Below are 20,491 nucleotides of genomic sequence, written 5' to 3'. Positions count from 1 at the left end.
TGCCCATCAATGCAGCATATCAGTGCAGCCTCATCAGTGCTGCCCATCAATACCCATCAGTGCCACCTATATGGAGGTACTGATGAGGCTGCACTGATAAGTGGCACTGATGGGTATTGATGGTTCGTCAGTGATGAGGCTGCACTGATATGCTGCATTGATGGGCACTGATGAGCACTTATATGCAGGCACTGATGAGGCTGCACTGATAAGTGCTCATCAATGCCCATCAGTGCTCATCAATGCCCATCAGTGCTCATCATTGCAGTATGTCAGTGCAGCCTCATCAGTGCCTCTATATAAGTGCTCATCAATGCCCATCAGTGCCCATCAATGCAACATATCAGTGCAGCCTCATCAGTGCCACCCATCAGTACCCATCAGTGCTGCCCATCAATACCCATCAGTGCCACCTATATGGAGGTACTGATGAGGCTGCACTGATAAGTGGCACTGATGGGTATTGATGGTTCGTCAGTGATGAGGCTGCACTGATATGCTGCATTGATGGGCACTGATAAACACTTATATGGAGGCACTAATAAGGGTGCACTGATAAGTACTGGTGGGTTGCACTGATGAGGCTGCACTGATATGCTGCATTGATGGGCACTGATGAGCACTTATATGCAGGCACTGATGAGGTTGCACTGATAAGTGCTCATCAATGCAGTATATCAGTGCAGCCTCATCAGTGCCTCCATATAAGTGCTCATCAATGCAGTATATCAGTGCCTCCATATAAGTGCTCATCAGTGCCCATCAATGCAGAATATCAGTGCAGCCTCATCAGTGCTGCCAGGGCCATCTTTAAGGCAGGGCAAAAGGGGCAGCTGCCCTGGGCCCTGTCATTGTTGTGGGGCCCAAAGCAGCTGCCTCATACTTGCCAAATATCCCAGTTTACATTCCCTTGTCCCTTGAGGTTTTAGTCCTGTGCTGTGTCCCGATATCTCAGTGTAAAGTGCTACTACTAATGCTGCCCAGCTCTGCCCTATTGATGTGTACAGATGACTCACCTGCAGACCCTGTGTTTACATGTAAATAACCAGCATTCATATGTAAATATTAGTGACATGCATATGTAAATAGCTGAGGCCAACATCATTGATATGTAAATAAGGCAGCATTCATATGTATATCATGCCCCCTGCAGTGAGGAGATGATGTGCTGTAACCTACAGCAACCAGTGAGCAATATTACTGTACAGTAATCTCTAGCAGCCAATCAACAAGCAGAAATCATGTGCTGTAACCTCTAGCAACTAATCAGTGAGCCTTAAGGAGTGCTGTAACCTCTAGCAACCAGTCAGTAAGCAGTAATGATACGCTGCAACCTCTGGCAACCAATCACAATCGCTGCCTGATCTGATACAGTAAACCGATTTTAAGTCTAGCTGCTATTTATTGTATGTCTCAGAGAAGGTGGAGAGCCAAATTGCATGGGGGGAGGGGGGCCCTAAGAAATTTTTTGCCCAGGGCCCAATCAATATTAAAGATGGCCCTGAGTGCTGCCCATCACTTTGCCAAATATCAGTGCCTCCATATAAGTGCTCATCAATGCCCATCAGAGCCCATTAATGCAGCATATCAGTGCAGTCTCATCAGTGCCACCTATCAGTGCAGCCTCACCAGTGCCTCCATATAAGTGCTCATCAGTGCCCATTAATGCAGCATATTAGTGCAGCCTCATCATTGCTGCCCATCAATACCCATCAGTGCCACCTATATGGAGGTACTGATGAGGCTGCACTGATAGGTAACACTGATGGGTATTGATGGGCGTCTGTGATGAGACTGCACTGATATGCTGCATTGATGGGCACTGATGAGCACTTATATGCAGGCACTGATGAGGCTGCACTGATAAGTGCTCATCAGTGCCCATCAGTGCTCATCAATGCTCATCAGTGCTCATCAATGCCCATCAGTGCTCATCATTGCAGTATATCAGTGCAGCCTCATCAGTGCCTCTATATAAGTGCTCATCAATGCCCATCAGTGCCCATCAATGCAACATATCAGTGAAGCCTCATCAGTGCCACCTATCAGTACCCATCAGTGCCACATATCAGTGCGGCCTCATCAGCGAACATCAGTGCAAGAGAAAAACTGCTTATTTCTAAAATTTTATAACAGAAACTAAGAATTTTTATTGTAAATGTTCAGTCTTTTTTCATTTGTTTAGCAAAAAATAAAAAACCCAGCAGTGATTTATAGTTTCATAGTTAGTAAGGTTGAATAAAGACACCAGTCCATCCAGTTCAACCTGAGTGAGTGTCTACAATTGTCCCTATCCCTGTACATTGCACACTCACATCAGTCCCTACCCTCAAGGAGCCCACAATCCAAGGTCCCCATTCATATACTAGGGGCCAATTTTGGACAGAGGCCAATTAACCTACCTGCATGTCTTTGGAGTGTGGGAGGAAACCGGAGTACCCGGAGGAAACCCACACAGGCACAGGGAGAACATGCAAACTCCAGGCAGGTAGTGTCGTGGTTGGGATGCGAACCAACGACCCTTCTTACTGCTAGGTGAGAGTGCTCACCACTACACCACTGTGCCGCCCATAAAATATGAAATATCACCAAAAGAAAACTCTATCTTGCAAAAAAAAAATGATAAAAATAAAATTTGGGTATGGCGTTGTATGACCGCGTAATTGTCATTCAAAGTGTGACAGCGCTGAAAATTGGCCTGGGCAGGAAGGGGGTGGAAGTACCCAGTAGGCAAGTGGTTAAGGAATCCCTGTTTGGTTTTCCTTTTGTCTTTCTTTTCTCTCCTCATCTTAGATGCCAGCCGGATGTTTAATGCCAGCCTTTCCAACGCCCATGTACTGATGCCAGGTTACCAGCCTAGTCTGAACAGCATGCTCTTGGAGGGACATACATTGCTTGCTCTGGCAACCAATATGTATGCTCCCGGTGGAATTGATGGGGTAAGATGTAGCCACTGTTTTTCTACCAGCTACACCCCCCCCCCCCCTTCATCCTTTTCCCTATTTAAATTACTGTGAATGAAGCATCTCTATTTTCTGTTTCCATCATTCACCTCCAGGTATTGCAGCAGTCTGAGGAGTCCAGCCTCTGTAAATGGAATGTGGACCCTGCATTGCTTAAGATGGCCCTGGCAACGTATCCCAAGCTCAAGGCAGCGCTGTTCCCTCAGCACCCCCCCAACACACCGCCACCCCCTGACATCACTCTCTACCATCTCCTGCAGGTTTTGTATAAGGATCCAATATTGTCTGATAAATTCTCTGTTACATTAAATTGTCACTAAAGTAAAAAAAAAGGCAGATCATGGGTGCAATCTCAGGCTCCTGCAGAGTCTCAGCTGTCTGCTCATATCTCACACAGACAGGAAGTTACTTGAGACCAGGAAGATCAATGAACTACTAGAGCACCCTAGGGGGGAGAGGGTGCAGATGGTGGAACATGTTAAATGGTACACCCTAAAAACGGGTGGAAGATGTAACGTGTTCCAAAGGCAAACAAAACCGATTTAAAATGTGTAAAAAAAAAAAAATGTAAATAAAATAAATAAAAACAATTCGCAATTGAAAAGCACCCCTGCAATAAGTATAGGGCCATAATTCAGGGCTCTTTTAGCAGTGGGGTGGGAACTTCCCTTTCCTCTCCCGAATCAAAGTAGTCGGACTGAATGCTGCTCAGCCATTCACAGGTGAAGTAATTGGTGCAAATAACTATTATTCGGGGGTGGTTATTCCCTATATCTATTGCACCTTTTAACCTGTCTATTCCCCTAGTTAGCTAGTCTATTAAAACTCTTATCACGTTACTATTGATATCGCAATAATACAAGGTTGGCTATGAAACCAAGCACACGGCTTAATAAAACAAAGTCTTATTTCCCAAAATCATAGGAAATCGCTAACATAAAAAATACTAAAGAAAGATATTACAAACTTATACCAATAGAACACATAATACAAGAATATCAAAGATACTTATCACAAGGCTTTCCTCGAGGCTTTGTATTGTTGGCTAGGCTCAGATGGTAAAAAGAGAGTGATGTGGCTAGAAATGGTGGATAAAGCCATGCGGCCCGGGCATAAGCCAAAAGCGATAAGGGCAGAGGTAAAGAGATAGCTTTCTCACTCGTTCAGTCTTTTATACTTCAATCATACTCCATCCAAACCCAACCCCAGTGCCATCCCATCTTGACTTTTTACGACTCACCATTTATGAGGATTATATTACTGTCTGTCCTGCTGTATTGGCCTCTAGGGGCAGCATTGTCCATGTATCATGTCTATGTATCCTAGGTCAATCTTCAATGCCTTTCATCTTCTGTAGCAGGACATTCATCAATCATCTTGTCCACTATGGTCCCTTTCAAGTTTGCGTTATAGCAACAGACGGTCCAGAGCCAAGAGCTGAGAAACGACATTCCAGACCGCCCCCAGGAAAGCAAATGCTTGGTTGTATCAACCAGAAACAAACTCAAACCTTTACCTTTTCTTTGGGAATAGGAAACAGATATGTAGAAACTTCAGAAATATGACATTAGACCATGTTGCCTTCCAACAACAGGAAACCTTTTGTATTTTATAAAAAGAAAAAAAGTTTCCTCTGACTTAGGTGTAGAGGTGGGCAGATGATGTCACGATCTTCGTCACAGCCAGTCATATTAATTTCAGTTAGGATACAGCAGCTGCATGGACACAGCTGCTGCTGCCAATTTGACAGCAGTGTAGGTGTACAGACCCTGAATGTGCACTATCTGCATTTGGGGCCACTCTCCCACACTTTCATTACTGTTAAATTCAGTGGCTGATGGTCCATGCAGCCGCTGCATCCCAGTTGACACGAATGGGACTCTGTATTTGATAGTACCATTTATTTCAGCTGAGCGTGCCTTTTTCAAACGCTCTGACCTAATGTACCCGTCTTTGTATATGTATCCCTATATTCAGGTGTATAACCACTTCCCGACCGTAGGATGTCCATGGACGTCCTTAGGTTGGAGTGGTTATACCGGGATGATGGGTGCAGCTGCAGGCATCATCCACTATAACAGCAGACAATTTCCATTTTTTAGTAAAAGCCATCCTAGCGGCTGATTAGCCGGGGGGTTCTAAGTAATGTTCTAGCAAAAAAAGTAATGATTTTTACTTGTTGGAGGGAAATGCCAGAATTGGCCCCAGTAGGGAAGTAGATAATAATGTTGTTGTCCATGTTCCTTACAGTCTCTGCCACCTTTCCACCCGTCAAAATTCTTCACGTGGCAGCCTACAAACCCTTTTGCACCAGCAGGTAGGTAATCATTTCTATAGAAATGCTCTTAGATATGATCAGCGCACTATTAACAGACTGTCTGTTTGTAGATAGCAGTACGGAGCTCCCTCACTTCTCCTGCCCGCGGCTGGTCAGTAAGTACGCCATACAGGAGCAGCTGGATCTTTTCTTCTACTTACGCAGTGGCCGACCATCGATGGCGTTCTACACTTTCGTTGTGAACAAGCTAATAAAGGTCAAAGATCCTCAACCATTGTAAGTTAAATGTATCTAAACCCAAGAACATAATACAGTAGTAGTACCTTGAATTACGAGCATCATTCGTTCCAGAAGAATGCTTGTAATCCAAAGCACTCGTATATCAAAGCGAGCTTCCCCATAGAAATCAATGAAAATGCAGATAATTCATTCCAGTATCACTGCTGGTGTATGCAGTACCGCATGTGGCCAGAGATGGGGTGGGGGCGCCGAAGACTCTCGGGAAACTGAGTGTCTCTGAGCGTCACCGTTACCCACACACCTCTGGTCACATGCGGTACTGCACACCCCAGAGGCTTGAATCCTGCTTGTGTTTTTTTACTTTTTTTTTAAAACAGCTCGTATTGCGAAATGCTTGTAAACCGCGTTACTCGCAATCCAAAGTCTCACTGTATATCACTGCTTATGGGCTTTTTGATGTGGTGGCTGCATTGGTTTTGATACTTCTGGCCATTTCCTGTCATTTTAACTGCTGATCCTGCAAGTAATGCACTTCCTGCTCTAGGATGGACATGCTCACTCACTATACTGTAAATACATCTATACATCTGGAAAGTATTCACAGCGCTTCACTTTTTCCACAGTTTTTTATGTTACAGCCCTATTCCAAAACAGATTAAATGAATTATTGTCCTCAAAATTATACAAGCAATACCCCATAATGACAACGTGAAAGAAGTTTTTTTTTTTAAATCTTTGCAAATTTAGTAAAATAAAAAAGGAGAAAATCCCATGTACATAAGTATCACAGCCTTTACCATGAAGCTCAAAATTGTGCCTCCTGTGTCCACTGATCATGTTTCTACAACTTGGTTGGTGTCCACCTGTGCTAAATTCAGTTGATTGGACATGATTTGGAAAGGCACACACCTGTCTATAGAAGGTCCCACAGGTAACAGTGCATGTCAGAGCACAAACCAAGCCATGAAGTCCAAGGAATTGTCTGTAGACCTCGGAGACAGGATTGTATGGAGGCACAGATCGGGGGAAGGGTACAGAAACATTTCTGCAGCATTGAAGGTCCCAATGAGCACAGTGGCCTCCATCATCTGTAAATGGAAGAAGTTTGGAACCACCAGGACTCTTCCTAGAGTGGGCCACCCGGCCAAACTGAGGGATCGGGGAGAAGGGCCTTAGTCAGGGAGGTGACCAAGAACCCGATGGTCACACTGACAGAGCTCCAGTGTTTCTCTTTGGAGAGAGGAGAACCTTCCAGAAGAACGACCATCTCTGCAGTACTCCACCAATCAGGACTGTATGGTAGAGTGGCCAGACGGAAGCCACTCCTCAGTAAAAGGCACATGACGGCCCATCTGGAGTTTGTCAAAAAGGCACCCGAAGGACTCTCAGACCATGAGAAACAAAATTCTCTGGTCTGATGAAACAAAGATTGAACAATTGGCAAGTGTCATGTCTGGAGGAAACCACGTACTGCTCATCACCTGGTCAATACCATCCCCATGGTGGTGACAGCATCATGCTGTGGGGATGTTTTTCAGTTGCAGGAACTGGGAGACTAGTCAGGATCGAGGGAAAGATGAATGCAGCAATGTACAGGGACATCCTTGATGAAAACCTCCTCCAGAGTGCTCGGGACCTCAGAGTGGAGCGAAGGTTCATCTTCCAGCAGGACAACGACCCACCAAAGTATTGAGCAAAGACTGTGAATAATTATATTTTAGTTTTCTATTTTTATTAAATTTGCAAAGATTTCAAACAAACTTCTTTCACATTGTCCTTATGGGGGATTGTTTGTAGAATTTTGAAGAAAAGAAAGAATTTAATCCATTATGGAATAAAGCTGTAACGTAAAAAAATGTGGAAAAAGTGAAGCGCTGTGAATACTATCCGGATGCCCTGTATGGCGGACAATTAACAACTTTCCCCATCCTCATCTCCATTACATAGAGGACATGTGAACATTCTCTGTGTGCTCCTTTATTTACAGTTATCACCTCTACCCATGGTCTGAATCTTTCCATCCTTCGTTATTTTCATTTTTTCTAAATACCTGGTTGATCGTGCCACTTTCATGGACTTCCCTGTAGGCCAGGCATCACTAAATGGTGGATCGTGATCTGGATCCAGACCGAGCCATTTTGGAGCCACTTCTCCCCCCACCCCCCCCCCCCCCCTCCCACCCTCCGTTGCTGTTATTAGCAGAGCGGAAGGCAGGACAGTTGTGGACTTAGTGCAGGTGACACGGCACAGCATTGGACGGAGGGCAGGAGCTACCGGGGGGTTAACTTTTCAAGTGATGATTAGTTGCTTAGACACAGAGTGGTCCTATCACTTGGGGTTAATATAAAAATGTAATCCCAGCAGCTCCCGCCCTCTGACCAATGAGGGCAGAGCATGCTACTATGTCAAGAGGGCACAGCATGCTTCTGTGGGGGGGGGGGGGGGGGGTGATATGGTTGGCAGTGCTGTGGTGGAGGGTGATATAAAGGGGGGCAGTGCTATGGGGGGGATGTAAATGGTGGGCAGTGCTGGGGGGGGGGATTTGGGGGCAGTGCTGTTGGGGGGGGTAATGTGAAAGGTGGCTACTCTATGGGGAGGATGATGAGAAGAGGGTAGAGCGCACTACTACAGGGGGGGGAGGTTCTGTGATGTAAGAGGGGGGGCAGTGCTGTAGGGGGTAATGTAAGAGGGGGGCAGATGCAGTAGGAAAATCTTATGTAGGCCCAGACTTCCATACATACTATTTAGCGGCAATGCTCACTCACGCACATACTTGGCTGGTCTCGGATGACACTAATGCATGAGTCGTCCTGGAGGCAAGACATTTGGGGTCCTTTGACGCCCTTTATAGGGGATTGGGGGGGTTCTCTGGTACTTTTAACACTGACTATGAAAGCGGTTATTAAGGCATGGCACGCGGTATTGATCAAACCTAATTTGGTAAAACATGGTCCCCTAACACACCGCTCTGGTGCAATCCAAGGTTACGGGAATTCCAAGACCCGGGACTGTGGGGCTAATAAGGGCATTAAATATTTGAGGGGTATTTGTGATGGTTCTGGGATGTATACATTCCTGCAGCTCCGCCACGCCTTTGATTCACAATTTAAATATAGTGGAACTTTGGTTTATGAGTAATGCGGTTAACAAGTGTTTTGAAGGACAAACAACTTTTTAAAGAAAATCCTGACTCGGTTTGCGAGTGTTGTCTCCCAAAACGAGCAGGATTCAAGCCAATTGGGTGTGCAGTACTACATTTGGCCAGAGGTGCGGGGGCGCCGGTGACACACGGAACAGTTCGGAGCCAATAGGAATCACTCGGAAACACTCAGAAATACTCCGTTCCCGAGTGTTTCCGAGCCTTTCCGAGGGTTTCCGAGCTCAGTCGAGCTGTACCCGATTATTTCCGAGGCTCTTCGGCGCCCCCACCTCTGGCCACATGCGGTATTGCATGCAATAGAAGTCAATGCGAAACAAATTATTTTTGTTTCCATTGACTTCTATGGGGAAACTCGCTTTGATATGCGAGTGCTTTGGATTACAAGCATTCTCCTGGAATGGATTTTGCTCGTAAGGGAGGGCAGTGCTGTGGAAGGGTGATGTAAAGGGGGGGGGGCAGTCCTGTAGGGGTTTACGTTAAGGGAGGGCAGTGCTGTAGAAGGGTGATGTAAAGGGGGGGCAGTCCTGTAGGGGTTTATGTTAAGGGAGGGCAGTGCTGTGGAAGGGTGATATAAAGGGGGGGGGCAGTCCTGTAGCGGTTTATGTTAATGGAGGGCAGCGCTGTGGAAGGGTGATGTAAAGGGGGGAGGCAGTCTTGTAGGGGTTTACGTTAAGGGAGGGCAGTGCTGTGGAAGGGTGATGTAAAGGGGGGGGGCAGTGCTGTCGAAGGGTGATGTAAAGGGCGGGGCAGTCCTGTAGGGGTTTATGTTAAGGGAGGGCAGTGCTGTGGAAGGGTGATGTAAAGGGGGGGGGGCAGTGCTGTGGAAGGGTGATGTAAAGGGGGGGGGCAGTCCTGTAGGGGTTTATGTTAAGGGAGGGCAGTGCTGTGGAAGGGTGATGTAAAGGGGGGGGGCAGTGCTGTGGAAGGGTGATGTAAAGGAGGGGGCAGTCCTGTAGGGGGTTTATGTTAAGGGAGGGCAGTGCTGTGGAAGGGTGATGTAAAGGGGGGGCAGTCCTGTAGGGGTTTATGTTAAGGGAGGGCAGTGCTGTGGAAGGGTGATGTAAAGGGGGGGGGGGGGGCAGTGCTGTAGAAGGGTGATGTAAATGGGGGGGCAGTCCTGTAGGGGATGTAGACATCCAATGACCGCCATAGCGTCAATCTGCGCCGGGCGCTTGGGTGAATTCTCCCGTCTTCCTGTTGCTCTGGCGTATCCTTCTCTGTACATGATTACATCTTCCGCGTCCTTCTCTCATAACGATTTCCCCGTTTGATTTCCCAGAATCCAGCAGGCTGCTGCAGACGTCTATGTGTTGGCGCTGTCCTCTTTTAGCGTTCCCTCCATCGTCTCTTCCTGCGTTTGCTTCCTTGAGCTCCTTGGAGTGAGTAGTCACAAGTTACGGGTGGACGTCAATGTGGCCAAAGTTATCCTGAAGCACGCTACATCCAACCTGGAGGAATCCCAACACAAATCCTATACACAGGGATTAGGTATTCTCCTTCACAGCGGTGGATTTTTTGTGGTTCCTGTAATGTTCCTCTGTCCCAATCATTTATTTTTATTTTTTTTGTACCTTTTGCCTTTAAATTGTATATAATTTCTGTTTATCATGAAGGGGGGGGAGCGGGGTGCATTTGTCAATTCTGTAGCACAGCAAAGTAATGCTAACCTGGACCAGTAAAGCGGTCATAGGCCCTGCAGAGTTCACGCTAAATTGGGCTTTGAAATTGCGCAACTTCACTTGAAATCGCACGATTTCAAAGCTGCGTGTCGGTGCGCTTTCAGGTGCGACTTGGCTGACGTCTGTGTGATTTCATGCACAGTTGTCTATTTAAGTCGCACCTAAAATCGCAAAAATGGTGCAGGCAATACAAGTCAGGGTGTGACTTTTCATGCGATTTTGACCTGTTAAATCGCATGACAAGTTGCACCGGTGTGAATGGGGGGCTAAAGGCAAATCATTTTTTTACCTTAAAGTGGTTTTAAGGGCAGAAGGATTTTACTGCAGACCCCGGTACTGTTATTTAGAGCCAGCTGTCGGCTCTCTGGTAATAGCAACTAGCTAACTAGCTGCTCGCTTGCTATTACAAGCAACAGGAGGGGATGTCGCCCCCCCCCCCCCAACCCTCCACTTTGCGTGGCTCTCTTGGACTCTTCCGTCCCACCGGGAGACCCAAGCGACCAGCCGGAACATCCACTGGCTGGCCAGGATCGGCTTTGACCAGCATTCCGCTAAAGCATGGGTGCTCAACCTGTGGCTCTCCAGCTGTTGCAAAACTACAAGTCCCATCATGCCTCTGCCTCTGGCTGTCATGCTTGTGGCTGTCGGAAGTCTTGCTATGCCTCATGGGACTTGTAGTTCCGCAACAGCTGGAGAGCCACAGGTTGAGCACCCCTGCGCTAACGTAACCCCGAAAGCGATGACATGACATCACTTCCGGTTTACTCGGATGTCGGCGTCGCCATTTTTAAAAATCGAAAGCGTTCAAAAACGCAGATCTTGTTGTTTTGAATACTTTTAAGGGCAGAGGAGGGATTTGCGGTCTTGGAGACCCCCGGATCTCTCCATAAAGAGTACCTGTCACTGCCTGTTGAAATAAATTAGGAAGTAAGAAAAAAAATAATAATCCCCCCCTCCCCCCCCCGTGAGATCGCGTGCAAAGGTGAACCTGCGCGTCGGTCCCACATGCACGCAAGCAGCGACTATCCCACACATGTGAGGTATCGCCACAAACGTCAGATCATTGGCAGTAATTCTAGCACCAGACCTCCTCTGTATATCTAAAGTGGTAACCTGTAAAGGCATTTAAAGCGTCTCCTATGGATAGTAAAATTCATTGGCGACTTTGCTTTGTGCACTGGTGCGCAGTCATGTTGGAACAGGAAGGGGCCGTCCCCAAACTGTTCCCACAAAGTTGGGAGCATGAAATTGTCCAAAACGTCTTTGTATGCTGACGCCTTATGAGTTCCCTTCTCTAGAATTAAGGGGCCAACCCCTGAAAAACAACCCCCACACCATAATCCCCCCCTCCACCAAATGATTTGCACCAGTGCACAAAGCAAGGTCCATAAAGACATGGATGAGCGAGTTTAGGGTGGAGGAACTTGATTGGCCTGCACAGAGTCCTGACCTCAACCCAGTAGAACACCTTTGGGATGAATTAGAGCGGAGACTGCGAGCCAGGCCTTCTCGCCCAACATCAGTGCCTGACCTCACAAATGTGCTTCTGGAAGAATGGTCAAACATTCCCATAGACACACTCCTAAACCTTGTGGACGGCCTTCTCAGAAGAGTTGAAGCTTTTATAGCTGCAAAGGGTGGGGCCAACTCAATATTGAACCCTATGGACTAAGACTGGGGTGCCATTAAAGAGGAAGTAAACCCTGATGAGTTTACTTCCTCTTTCATTCCCTGCAAAGGCAAAGCATAATGGACTACTATGAATCACATCGCATCGCATAGTAGTCCATTATGTGTCACTTACCTGACACAGGAGCCAGCGAAGTCCCCGCTGTCCCCTGTAGTCCGGCACATCCATCTTTTCGGTGGGGTCTCGCAGCTCCGCCGCTGTCATTCGGCGGAGCCGCGATGACGTCACTCCCGCGCATGCGCACGGGAGCCGACACGCGCGGCAGCTCCATTGTTGGAAATGCCGCGCTCAGTGCGCCTTCGCGCTGCTGTCTACGGTGCATGCGCCGTAGACAGCGGTGCCTGTCTTCGAGCAAATATCTCCTAAACCGTATAGGTTTAGGAGATATTTCTTGGACCTACAGGTAAGCCTTAATCTAGGCTTACCTGCAGGTCAAAGTGGTTTGTAAGGGTTTACAACCACTTTAAAGTTCATGTGTGCATAAAGGCAGGTGTCCCAATACTTTTGGTAATATGGTGTCGATTATGTCGGGGATTTGCTGCTTAGCAATGTGGTCATCCGAGAAAAGGATAGACTGAAACCTTTTATCTGTCAGGGAGCATTGGTTGAGCTTAAGGCTGCATTCACACCTGACCGTTTTTACCGCGGTTTTTGCCACAATTTTGTTCAGGTCGCCAATGTAAAAGGCAGAAAAACGCCTGCAATCTGCCCCAAAGAAGCTCATGTGGGTATATGAGATTGTATGATATATATTTTTTATTATTATTATTTTTATGGTTGAACTAGATGGACTTATGTCTTTTTTTCAACCTAACTTGCTATGTAACTATATTCTTTTTTGAGCTTAGGGCGTTTTTCAGGTGTCTTGCTTCAGGTGGCAAAATGCTCAGATGTGAACAGGTGCCATTGAAATGAATGGGATTTTGCTTGTTGTGCGTTTTTCAGGCGTTTTACGAGCGTTTTATGAGCTGAAAACACTCAGGTGTGAATGCAGCCTGACGGCTGAACCTCAGCAGCCTCTAAAACTAAGCGCGCCTCCATCAGAATGCTCCTGGAAAGTGATCTTTGTCAAATAAGGAGCATTAATGGCCTAAATGGGGCTTCAGAAGTACAGGCTCATTTTGGCCAGTAATGCTTTCGGCATTACCACCGCAAGCTTTATCACAAAGTGAGACCTCCATCAAAAAAAAAATGGACGAGTGGCCCAATTGAGTAATCCTGGAGAAATAGAAATAAAGAATGTCCCAATACTTTTGACAATATAGTGTATATTACTAATATGGTTAGGTCTTCCTGCCATGCTTTCTTATATTTTTTGTTACAGGTCAGAGATTATTAAAGTTAGTGGACAACGAGACCGAGGCTGCTAAAGATCTTCTAACGAGCTTGGAGGAGGTAGTGGCTGTGGATCTGGAAAAAGAGGAGAGGTAGGTAACGTCGGACGTTGGCGAGTTGGTCACAAAGCAAAATAAAAACATCAGCAGGCTGGAAGGGTGGTGTGATCTCATTTTTTTCAAAGTACAGTGCCTTGCAAAAGTATTCACCCCCCCCCCCCCCTGCCTTTTTTACCTATTTTGTTACATTACAGCCTTTAGTTGAATGTTTTTTTTAATCTGAATTCTATGTGATGATCAGAACACAATAGTCTAAGTTGGGGAAGTAAAAGTAGAAAAATATATACATAAAACTATTTTTCAGAAATAAAAAACGTATAATTGTCATGTGCGTATGTATTCACCCCCTTTGTTATGAAGCCCATAAAAAGCTCCGGTGCAACCAATTACCTTCAGAAGTCACATAATTAGTGAAATGATGTCCACCTGTGTGCGATCTAAGTGTCACATGACCTGTCATTACATAGACACACCTTTCTGAAAGGCCCCAGAGGCTGCAACACCTAAGCAAGAGGCACCACTAACCAGACACTGCCATGAAGACCAAGGAACTCTCCAAACAAGTAAGGGACAATGTTGTTGAGAAGTACAAGTCAGGGTCAGGTTATAAAAAAATCTCCAAATCTTTGATGATCCCTAGGAGCTCCATCAAATCTATCATAACCAAATGGAAAGAATATGGCATAAGAGCAAACCTGCCAAGAGATGTCCGCACACCAAAACTCATGGAGCGGGGCAAGGAGGGCATTAATCAGAGAGGAGCTCAGAGACCTAAGGTAACCCTGGAGGAGCTGCAGAGTTCCACAGCAGAGACTGGAGTATCTGTACATAGGACGACAATAAGCCGTACGCTCCATAGAGTTGGGCTTTATGGCAAAGTGGCCAGAAGAAAGACATTACTTTCAGCAAAAAAAACGAAATGTCACGTTTTGAGTTTGTGAAAAGGCACGTGGGAGACTCCCGAAATGTATGGAGGAAGGTGATCTGGTCTGATGTATGGAGGAAGGTGATCTGTTCTGATGTATGGAGGAAGGTGATCTGCTCTGATGTATGGAGGAAGGTGATCTGGTCTGATGTATGGAGGAAGGTGATCTGGTCTGATGTATGGAGGAAGGTGATCTGGTCTGATGTATGGAGGAAGGTGATCTGGTCTGATGTATGGAGAAAGGTGATCTGCTGTGATGTGTGGAGGAAGGTGATCTGGTCTGATGTATGGAGGAAGGTGATCTGATCTGATGTATGGAGAAAGGTGATCTGCTGTGATGTGTGGAGGAAGGTGATCTGGTCTGATGTATGGAGGAAGGTGATCTGGTCTGATGTATGGAGGAAGGTGATCTGGTCTGATGTATGGAGGAAGGTGATCTGGTCTGATGTATGGAGGAAGGTGATCTGCTCTGATGTATGGAGGAAGGTGATCTGCTCTGATGTATGGAGGAAGGTGATCTGCTCTGATGTATGGAGGAAGGTGCTCTGCTCTGATGTTTCGAGGAAGGTGCTCTGCTCTGATGTGTGGAGGAAGGTGATCTGGTCTGATGTATGGAGGAAGGTGATCTGCTCTGATGTATGGAGGAAGGTGATCTGCTCTGATGTATGGAGGAAGGTGATCTGCTCTGATGTATGGAGGAAGGTGCTCTGCTCTGATGTTTCGAGGAAGGTGCTCTGCTCTGATGTGTGGAGGAAGGTGATCTGGTCTGATGTATGGAGGAAGGTGATCTGGTCTGATGTACGGAGGAAGGTGATCTGCTCTGATGTGTGGAGGAAGGTGATCTGGTCTGATGTATGGAGGAAGGTGCTGGTCTGATGTATGGAGGAAGGTGATCTGGTCGGATGTATGGAGGAAGGTGATCTGCTCTGATGTATGGAGGAAGGTGCTCTGGTCGGATGTATGGAGGAAGGTGATCTGCTCTGATGTATGGAGGAAGGTGATCTGGTCTGATGTATGGAGGAAGGTGATCTGGTCGGATGTATGGAGGAAGGTGATCTGCTCTGATGTATGGAGGAAGGTGATCTGGTCTGATGTATGGAGGAAGGTGATCTGGTCTGATGTATGGAGGAAGGTGATCTGGTCTGATGTATGGAGGAAGGTGATCTGGTCTGATGTATGGAGGAAGGTGATCTGGTCTGATGTATGGAGGAAGGTGATCTGCTCTGATGTGTGGAGGAAGGTGATCTGGTCTGATGTATGGAGGAAGGTGCTGGTCTGATGTATGGAGGAAGGTGCTGGTCTGATGTATGGAGGAAGGTGCTCTGCTCTGATGTGTGGAGGAAGGTGATCTGGTCTGATGTATGGAGGAAGGTGATCTGGTCTGATGTATGGAGGAAGGTGCTCTGCTCTGATGTATGGAGGAAGGTGCTCTGCTCTGATGTGTGGAGGAAGGTGATCTGGTCTGATGTATGGAGGAAGGTGCTGGTCTGATGTATGGAGGAAGGTGATCTGGTCTGATGTATGGAGGAAGGTGCTCTGCTCTGATGTGTGGAGGAAGGTGATCTGGTCTGATGTATGGAGGGAGGTGATCTGCTCTGATGTATGGAGGAAGGTGATCTGGTCTGATGTATGGAGGAAGGTGCTCTGGTCTGATGTATGGAGGAAGGTGATCTGGTCTGATGTATGGAGGAAGGTGATCTGGTCTGATGTATGGAGGAAGGTGCTCTGGTCTGATGTATGGAGGAAGGTGCTCTGCTCTGATGTATGGAGGAAGGTGATCTGCTCTGATGTATGGAGGAAGGTGATCTGGTCTGATGTATGGAGGAAGGTGCTCTGGTCTGATGTGTGGAGGAAGGTGATCTGGTCTGATGTATGGAGGAAGGTGCTCTGGTCTGATGTGTGGAGGAAGGTGCTCTGCTCTGATGTATGGAGGAAGGTGATCTGGTCTGATGTATGGAGGGAGGTGATCTGCTCTGATGTATGGAGGAAGGTGATCTGGTCTGATGTATGGAGGAAGGTGCTCTGGTCTGATGTATGGAGGAAGGTGATCTGGTCTGATGTATGGAGGAAGGTGATCTGGTCTAATGTATGGAGGAAGGTGCTCTGCTCTGATGTATGGAGGAAGGTGATCTGCTCTGATGTATGGAGGAAGGTGATCTGGTCTGATGTATGGAGGAAGGTGCTCTGGTCTGATGTGTGGAGGAAGGTGATCTGGTCTGATGTATGGAGGAAGGTGATCTGGTCTGATGTATGGAGGAAGGTGATCTGGTCTGATGTATGGAGGAAGGTGATCTGGTCTGATGTATGGAGGAAGGTGATCTGCTCTGTTGTATGGAGGAAGGTGATCTGCTCTGATGTATGGAGGAAGGTGATCTGGTCTGATGTATGGAGGAAGGTGCTCTGCTCTGATGTATGGAGGAAGGTGCTCTGCTCTGATGTATGGAGGAAGGTGATCTGCTCTGATTTATGCAGGAAGGTGCTCTGCTCTGATTTATGCAGGAAGGTGATCTGCTCTGATGTATGGAGGAAGGTGATCTGCTCTGATGTATGGAGGAAGGTGATCTGGTGTGATGTATGGAGGAAGGTGCTCTGCTCTGATGTATGGAGGAAGGTGATCTGCTCTGATGTATGGAGGAAGGTGATCTGCTCTGATGTATGGAGGAAGGTGCTCTGGCCTGATGTATGGAGAAAGGTGCTCTGCTCTGATGTACGGAGGAAGGTGATCTGCTCTGATGTACGGAGGAAGGTGCTCTGCTCTGATGTATGGAGGAAGGTGATCTGCTCTGATGTACGGAGGAAGGTGCTCTGGTCTGATGTATGGAGGAAGGTGCTCTGCTCTGATGTATGGAGGAAGGTGCTCTGCTCTGATGTATGGAGGAAGGTGCTCTGCTCTGATGTATGGAGGAAGGTGATCTGCTCTGATGTATGGAGGAAGGTGCTCTGCTCTGATGTATGGAGGAAGGTGCTCTGCTCTGATGTATGGAGGAAGGTGATCTGGTGTGATGTATGGAGGAAGATGATCTGCTCTGATGTATGGAGGAAGGTGATCTGGTCTGATGTATGGAGGAAGGTGATCTGGTCTGATGTATGGAGGAAGGTGATCTGGTCTGATGTATGGAGGAAGGTGATCTGGTCTGATGTATGGAGGAAGGTGCTCTGCTCTGATGTATGGAGGAAGGTGCTCTGCTCTGATGTATGGAGGAAGGTGATCTGCTCTGATGTATGGAGGAAGGTGATCTGCTCTGATGTATGGAGGAAGGTGCTCTGGCCTGATGTATGGAGGAAGGTGCTCTGCTCTGATGTATGGAGGAAGGTGCTCTGCTCTGATGTACGGAGGAAGGTGATCTGCTCTGATGTATGGAGGAAGGTGCTCTGCCCTGATGTATGGAGGAAGGTGCTCTGGCCTGATGTATGGAGGAAGGTGCTCTGGCCTGATGTATGGAGGAAGGTGATCTGCTCTGATGTACGGAGGAAGGTGATCTGCTCTGATGTATGGAGGAAGGTGCTCTGCTCTGATGTATGGAGGAAGGTGATCTGCTCTGATGTATGGAGGAAGGTGCTCTGCTCTGATGTATGGAGGAAGGTGCTCTGCTCTGATGTATGGAGGAAGGTGCTCTGCTCTGATGTATGGAGGAAGGTGCTCTGGTCTGATGTATGGAGGAAGGTGCTCTGGTCTGATGTATGGAGGAAGGTGATCTGGTCTGATGTATGGAGGAAGGTGATCTGGTCTGATGTATGGAGGAAGGTGATCTGGTCTGATGTATGGAGGAAGGTGCTCTGCTCTGATGTATGGAGGAAGGTGCTCTGCTCTGATGTATGGAGGAAGGTGATCTGCTCTGATGTATGGAGGAAGGTGATCTGCTCTGATGTATGGAGGAAGGTGCTCTGGCCTGATGTATGGAGGAAGGTGCTCTGCTCTGATGTATGGAGGAAGGTGCTCTGCTCTGATGTACGGAGGAAGGTGATCTGCTCTGATGTATGGAGGAAGGTGCTCTGCCCTGATGTATGGAGGAAGGTGCTCTGGCCTGATGTATGGAGGAAGGTGCTCTGGCCTGATGTATGGAGGAAGGTGATCTGCTCTGATGTACGGAGGAAGGTGATCTGCTCTGATGTATGGAGGAAGGTGCTCTGCTCTGATGTATGGAGGAAGGTGATCTGCTCTGATGTATGGAGGAAGGTGCTCTGCTCTGATGTATGGAGGAAGGTGCTCTGCTCTGATGTATGGAGGAAGGTGCTCTGCTCTGATGTATGGAGGAAGGTGCTCTGGTCTGATGTATGGAGGAAGGTGCTCTGGTCTGATGTATGGAGGAAGGTGCTCTGGTCTGATGTGACTAAAATTGAACTTTTTGGCCATCAAAGAAAAAGCTATGTCTGGCGCAAACCCAACACATCACATCACCCAAAGAACACCATCCTTACCGTGAAACATGGTGGTGGCAGCATCCTGCTGTGGGGATGTTTTTCAGCAGTCAGGACTGGGAAACTGGTCAGAGTTGAGGGAAAGATGGATGGTGATCAATACAGGGAGATTCTTGAGTAAAACCTGTAGCACTCTGTGTGTGATTTGAGGCTAGGACGGAGGTTCACCTTCCAGCAGGACAATGACCCCAAACACACTGCTAAATCAACACTTGAGTGGTTTAAGGGGAAACATGGAAATGTGTTGGAATGGCCTAGTCAAAGCCCAGACCTCAATCCAATAGAAAATCTGTGGTCAGACTTTAAAGATTGCTGTTCATAAGCGCAAACCATCCAACTTGAAGGAGCTGGAGCAGTCTTCCAAGGAGGAGGAATGGGCAAAAATCCCAGTGGTGAGATGTGGGAAGACTCATAGAGACTTATCCAAAGTGACTTGGAGCTGTGATAGCCGCAAAAGTTGGCTCTACAAAGTATTGACTTTAGGGGGTGAATAGTTTTGCACATTGACTTTTTCTGTTATTTTGTCCTATGTGTTGTTTGCTTCACAATAAAAAAAAAAATCTTCAAAGTTGTGGGCGTGTTCTGTAAATTAAATGATGCAAATCCTCAAACAATCCATGTTAATTCCAGGATGTGAGGCAACAAAACACGAAAAATGCCAAGGGGGGTGAATACTTTTGCAAAGCACTGTATCTAAAATAGAATTCCAGGCTAAGGCCCCTTTCACACAGATGTTCCAATCCGCAGCCCACTTTCATCATATTGGTTATGTTAGAATAATTAGTTTTTCGGAATTTGCTTCTTATTTATTCGTTATTCCAATTCGTATTTTCAGAAATGATTTTGGAACGATTGGCTGTATTAGTTATGTTAATTTGTTATTTTGGGAGATTACCTATATACTGAGTCATCCCTGCTACTCCAACCCACAATGAGAACTGGAATGAGCTGATTGGACGATATCCACTGGAGTCGCGTGGAATCCGAAAGTAACAAAACTAAACGAAATCCAGATTCATTCGTTATGTTATGCGATCGGCTCTCCACTATGATAACCTGGAAGCTTTGACCAAATATTAGACATGTGCAACTTAGTTTAGTTCCGAAATAGTTTTTTAACGAATTTTGACAAATTCGTTAATTCCGAAATTTCCGAATATTCAAATTTCTGAATTTCGTAAATTTGTAACTTTGTCATTTTCAAATTTCCGAATTTTCAAAAATTCTAAATTTCGGAAATTCAAAATTTGTATATTCGAAATTTCATGAATTTCAAAATTTGAAAATCCAAGAATAAGAATCTGAAAATAAAAAAAAAATTCTAAAAGCCGAACAAATTTAAAGGAAATTCCAATACCTATAATTTAATAGTTTTTACTGATTTTCTTGCTTTTTTTTTCCGATTTTCAAATTTTCCGATTTTCAAATTTTCCGATTTTTCAAATTTTCCGATTTTTCAAATTTTTGAATTTCCGAAAATTCCAGAAATTCGGAAATTTTTAAAATCCGAATTTTCGCTTTTCCGAATTTCCAAAAAAAGCAAAAAAAACGAATGAAACGGAATTTTTTTTTTGTCAGTGCACATATCTACCAAATATCACTTCCGGTTTATCTGGATGTCATCGGCGCCATTTTCAAAAAATTTAAAGCATTCGAAAAACGCAGATCTTGGTGCTTTGATTGCTTTAACCGCTTGCCGACCAGCCGTCGTCATTGCACCAGGTCGGCTCATTTGCAGCGAAT

The 20,491-nt window shown here is 46.4% G+C and overlaps 1 protein-coding gene across 1 annotated transcript in view; it reads left to right on the top strand.

Moving 5' to 3' along the window:
- Positions 1–20,491, top strand: part of SPG11 (SPG11 vesicle trafficking associated, spatacsin) — a gene marked incomplete in the record, with an annotated part of 178,052 nt that overhangs the window by 90,288 nt on the left and 67,273 nt on the right. Inside the window, 6 exon segments of the mRNA XM_077471981.1 lie at positions 2,794–2,939; positions 3,059–3,223; positions 5,214–5,280; positions 5,352–5,517; positions 9,921–10,129; positions 13,335–13,437. Of these exon segments, the coding sequence (XP_077328107.1) occupies positions 2,794–2,939; positions 3,059–3,223; positions 5,214–5,280; positions 5,352–5,517; positions 9,921–10,129; positions 13,335–13,437 (856 nt within the window).

The sequence above is a fragment of the Lithobates pipiens genome, unplaced genomic scaffold (genome assembly GCF_037356315.1).
Source record: "Lithobates pipiens isolate NorthernLeopardFrog02 unplaced genomic scaffold, aLitPip1_a1.2 Scaffold_8, whole genome shotgun sequence".
NCBI lineage: Eukaryota > Metazoa > Chordata > Amphibia > Anura > Ranidae > Lithobates > Lithobates pipiens.
Note: the sequence above shows the minus strand (reverse complement) of the source record. Positions and strands in the feature narration are given on the sequence as shown.